A 5000-nucleotide genomic window follows, 5' to 3' on the forward strand; every position below is an offset into this window, starting at 1 on the left:
TTTATTTTTATCGATATAAGTTTGCAAAGCCCTAGAAAGCAGAGTCGAATAGTGTCGCATATTGGTCGGAATGAAACTGAACTTTCAGGTTACAAAAAGAATATGTTCAACCCAAGACGAAGAAAGTGAAGAACTGTAAAACTATAAGCACCAGACATAAGTGAAGTGAAGTTAATGATAATAATAGGACAACTGGAAGGTTTTTCTACCACCTTTGCAGATATGGAATTGGGCTTGGTATACAATTCTTCACGCTTTGTGTAAAACGATATCCTCCTAATTTCAATAGACTTGAAGTCTGTACGAAGACTTACTGCCATATATGGCAATATGTTCCTTATAAAGGACATATGATTTTTTATCCATGAAATTCCTTTGCTTTTACATAGCCTTGATGATTTGTTTCTCTAGATATGAGATTTCTTGTTTCAAAGTTTCATAGTAGCATTCTTTTCCCTTCTGCAATTTACAAATCCCTCTAAGAAAAAATACCAAAATCTTTTTTTCGAATTCGATTTCTTACTGCTCACGCTCTGAGAAAACCAACTCAAAGCTATTCCAGGGAAGTGATATTTTGCCTTTCGGGAGAACGGGCGTCGTGCCTTCAGGGAGAGAGACGTCGTACTTCTGGAAAATAGTTGATATCACCATGAACGTGATATAGCCAACCACCTTGGACCCCACGCAGGCGCGCTTCCCGGTGCTGAAAGGAATAAAGTGTCCGGGCTTCTTGAGCTGACCGTCGATGATGAATCTTTCAGGCATGAATTTTTCAGGCTCGTCCCACAGTTCCTCGTCTGTGTTGATGCCGAAGATGTTAGGAAGGACGATGGCGCCTTTCTCCACTGCATAGCCTGAGGAGTTACGAAAAAATATGATTTAATACGGGAAAACTGCGCCAATGAAAAAATATAGTAGTATTTTCAGTAACTACTACAACTGATAACAATACATAAATAGTAATATATACATGTCGTTTGTATAAATCCAGGAATGAACACGATTTCTAACTCCTTTACTCACCTCCAATGGTGGTATCTGCCGTTGCTACGTGTGGGACGATTGGGGACGAAGTGAGACGCAGCACCTCGAAGACCACTGCCTGCGTGTAAATCATCTCGGATTTGTCGTTCATTTTCGGTGCCTGATTCCTACCGATTTTTTCGTCGATCTGCAAGAAACTCAATTATTTAGCAATGGCTTAACATGTAAAAGTAAATAAAAGAGTGAATAGCACATTTTGCATTATTTTCTTTTCAAAGAGGAATATTTAAATTTCGATAGTAGTGCTCACCTCAGCCCGAAGCTTTTCGTAGACATGAGGATTCTGTAAAACGTAGCCGAAGATCCTCATAACAATGTTGCCAATGGCGCTGGATCCACCGAGCAGATCCTCGATGATATACAGAATAGCCTGCCAGTCCCATGTTTCGTTATCCTTATTTTCGTTCTGAGAAAAAGAAAAAAAATTAAATCACCAAATAATTTACTGTAAGCTAGAGTACATCTACAATACATTGATAAGCATCAGTGTTGAGACTGTCAACTACCATGAACCAATTCTTGAAGAGCCAACTTACCAGCAGATTAGCGAAGTAAGCGTCAGCAAGGTCCTTGATGTTGGTAGGGTCACATTTCAACTGCTTGTACTTGTCATTGCAAATCTTCTCCAGAATAATTTGCCGGATCTGAGCTGCGACATCTTGGATGTCCTTAAGGTAAGTGCAGAAGAAGGGAGCAAGCCAAGGCAAGAAGTCCGTAGGGTGGCCGTTGTTGATGTCCTCAAATACGAAGTCAAATTTGCGAGCGAGATCCCTGAAGGCTGGGTCGCTGTAGTCGAACTTGGTGGAGCAGATGAAGCCGGTGAAGATGTTCATGGCGCAGTACGAAAGAAGTTCTTTGGCCTTAACTGGTTTGTTGAGAACTTTGTCGATCTGGAAAGGTACAGATAATAATTAGATATATGTGTGATTTGCGTTCACGAATAATGATTCTACATATACTTCATATAAAGAGATATGTTTTATCAATTTTAATTAGTTATAAAAAAAAACTTACTTCATCAGTCAGCGTAGGCATTTCAGAGATGACATTTTCCTGGAATTTATCGTAGCTGTGAGATTCTCCGGTCCTGAACATAAGTACAGATCTTGCCAGGTTGATACGTTTCTTCTGAACTGTATTCATGTCGCACAGGGCCAAAGCTGGAAGGGAGAAGAAAATATGTATGTGAGTTAAGATTGTCACAAATATATATATATATATATATATATTTTTTTTTTTTTTTTTTTTTTGTCCCTATGTGAAAAATGCGATAAAAATTGAATGATGCGAAATATGTGATAAAAATTAATATGAAAGATGTGATAAAAATGAAATACGAGCAATGCGCTTTTCGCCCATACCTCAAAAGTTATAAAAGTTCAAAACTTAAACAGTTTATCGAAACAGAAAGAACTCGCAAGAATATTGGACAGCTCAGTCGTGTACGTCCTCTAGAAATCCAGTATCTCAAAATCAGCGACAAACCTTAAATTCTTTCCAAAAATAGTCTCTGCTCGGAGTGGCCACAACCGCCTCCAGCCTCCCACCGCGGTATCTTAGCTAGACATCTGCCTCCCCGCCCCCCTCCCCCCACCTGCTGACCTTGAGTCTCATTATCAATGTCACCAGGTCAGATGTTAGTCACAAAGCCGTGCCTCCTCGCCAGATGTTTTCATCTATTCTGATTTTATTTACTTCTTATCGGTCTTTCTCTTCTCCGACTTTTATCCCCTGTCGTGACCCAAATGACTAGCAAATAAGTATTTCACTATCTTCTCGTTAAAAAAGATAACTGCTAAAATAACTTTACTATTACTTGCAAAGAGCCCTGGTCGTCGTCAACCTGGCGGCTAATAACGGTCAGAGTGAAAGTGCCATTAGTGTGAGGACGGAGGGTGAAAATGAAAGTTCTCGGCAGTTCGCTAAGCGCCTGGACGGGGAGATATTGAATGTCACTTGTTACTAGGAAGCGTCAGTGTGATCGCGCCGCCCTCTACCGCCTCATCATTCTACATCTTATTCTTTCGTTCTGAATAGCACGATGCAGGAAAGGAGAATCTAAAGTGAAATACCAAAAAAATGTAGTTCATATGTTTCTACGTTAATTATTTAATTATCAATGGCAGGTAACAAAGAAAACTAAAACAAACTAAAGCAAACACGCTTGGTTAGCAGTACCGCGATGAAGCGACAAAATGAAGCAAAGGAAGCAAAAGATCATGTGAAGCGCCACGTGGAACGCTTCTTCGCGAGAAGGAGTTCCTGATGAAGAGCGACAAGCGAGCGCGACGGACTACTGCGGTGGCCATGAGACGCCCGTAGCCATTCATTGTCTGGCGACGTCTGGGCCGGCGAGACCTTGGAGACGACGCGACCATCTCCGACATCATCTTCAGGACCCGGTTGTCCGTCCTCACTTTTTGTACTCGATGGGCGGGCATAATGTGCGGGGAGAAGCGGTAGAGGAAAAGGCTTTGGCATGAGACTGCTACTCGGACGCTAGCGGGGTTTTAGCACGAAGTAAAACTGAAGTAGGATACAATGCAATACGATATTCTCTCAAAAAATGCATTAGAATGGAAACGGAGCTGCTGACAGGGTATGTGACCATTTTCAGATATGTGACATGAGTACTACTGAACCGCAGGCATGGATTTTAATAGCACCATCGTTTCGGTACATCGGACACGTTAATAGCTTTATTGTGATGTAGGATGCACAATATATTTTATTTAGTATCTTTATGATCCCTTTGCAATAGCTGAGAAGCTAGTAAAACTTATTGCATGATCTCATCTCAGCAGCCTCCACTATAGTCATAGGCACTAAGATAAGGACATTTATGGTCTCCTTTATTACCTGAGCCATGGAAAGAGCGCCGGATGACCAAGGAAAGTCTGAACGTCGACCGAAGAAACTGGAATTTACGCAAAACTTTTCCAGCCAGACATTCCTGATTATCATTTCGTCTGTGGGTCACCTTGAGTCCTTCTCTCCTTCTCGCCTCCCGACTCCCCCATTTGACCGGCATGCCTCCCCCTGTCACCCTGGACACGTCCCTGCGATATCCTCCCTTTTTCTTCATCCAGCCGATATTTCCCCTCAGTTTCCCTCTTCCATTCTACACGATCACCTCCTCACATTCACTCATTCTACTTCTGAACGAGTTTCCCTCTTTAATCTGATCCCCCGCTCTTAAACGATGACTCTACCCCCACCCGACCCCCATCAGTAAGACAGAACTTCCTCAACAGCTTTCTAGTCACCTGCAAGCGGCCCGCTCGGATCTCGTATCGGACGTGATTTATACCTCATCAGATACTAAATATAGAGATCGGTTTGATATACTGGACTGAGGCATATCGGAATTATACCCTAAATGCATTAAGATAAGAAGAATTAACAAGCCGATCGTGAATATTAATGGAAATACTAGTTGCAATTGTACTTCGTGATTTGCTTATTCCAAAATGAAAGCTCGGGTGTATTGACAATACGGTTTCGATAACCAGTAACTGATGGGTAACCTATCAGAGTAGGTGGGTAGGAAAGAGGGGGGGGGGGGCACCTGATAACATCAACTGGTGGGGAAGTGAGCCAAGGTTAAACTTGCCCTGGGTATTCTCCCCCCCCCCTCTCCCCCACCTCTTATCCTCCTCCACCCGCCACCTGACCGCCAACTCCAGACACAAACACGCCTCGTCATTGAAAGGGATAGTGACCGTCAAGAGTTCTGCAGTTGGGTGTCTGGCTCTGCCGATCTGGCGAACCAATTTGGGAAATAAAGAAATGAGACATAAGCAACCTGGCCCCAAAGTTGGAATTTAGTTCTGATAACAAGCTAAATTTTCTGTCTTAAAGTTAATATTCTTCATTCCTTTAATATATATAATTATAATACAAAATGATAGTATTTCTACACGGCGAACGCGTTTAAATCAAGGAAAATGATGAAA

At 42.1% G+C, this 5000-nt stretch overlaps 1 protein-coding gene across 1 annotated transcript in view; it reads right to left on the reverse strand.

The window, feature by feature from the left end:
- LOC125026411 (cytochrome P450 307a1-like) overlaps nt 1–5000 on the reverse strand; it is a 7304-nt gene that overhangs the window by 1099 nt on the left and 1205 nt on the right. Inside the window, exons 2-6 of the mRNA XM_047614848.1 lie at nt 2059–2204; nt 1581–1934; nt 1295–1450; nt 1024–1171; nt 1–854 (exon numbers count right to left, since the gene is read on the reverse strand). The exon at nt 1–854 is cut by the window's left edge and continues 1099 nt beyond it. Of these exons, the coding sequence (XP_047470804.1) occupies nt 520–854; nt 1024–1171; nt 1295–1450; nt 1581–1934; nt 2059–2204 (1139 nt within the window). The 3' untranslated portion in view covers nt 1–519. The remainder of the gene's footprint in view (nt 855–1023; nt 1172–1294; nt 1451–1580; nt 1935–2058; nt 2205–5000) is intronic.

Source organism: Penaeus chinensis, chromosome 6 (genome assembly GCF_019202785.1).
Source record: "Penaeus chinensis breed Huanghai No. 1 chromosome 6, ASM1920278v2, whole genome shotgun sequence".
NCBI lineage: Eukaryota > Metazoa > Arthropoda > Malacostraca > Decapoda > Penaeidae > Penaeus > Penaeus chinensis.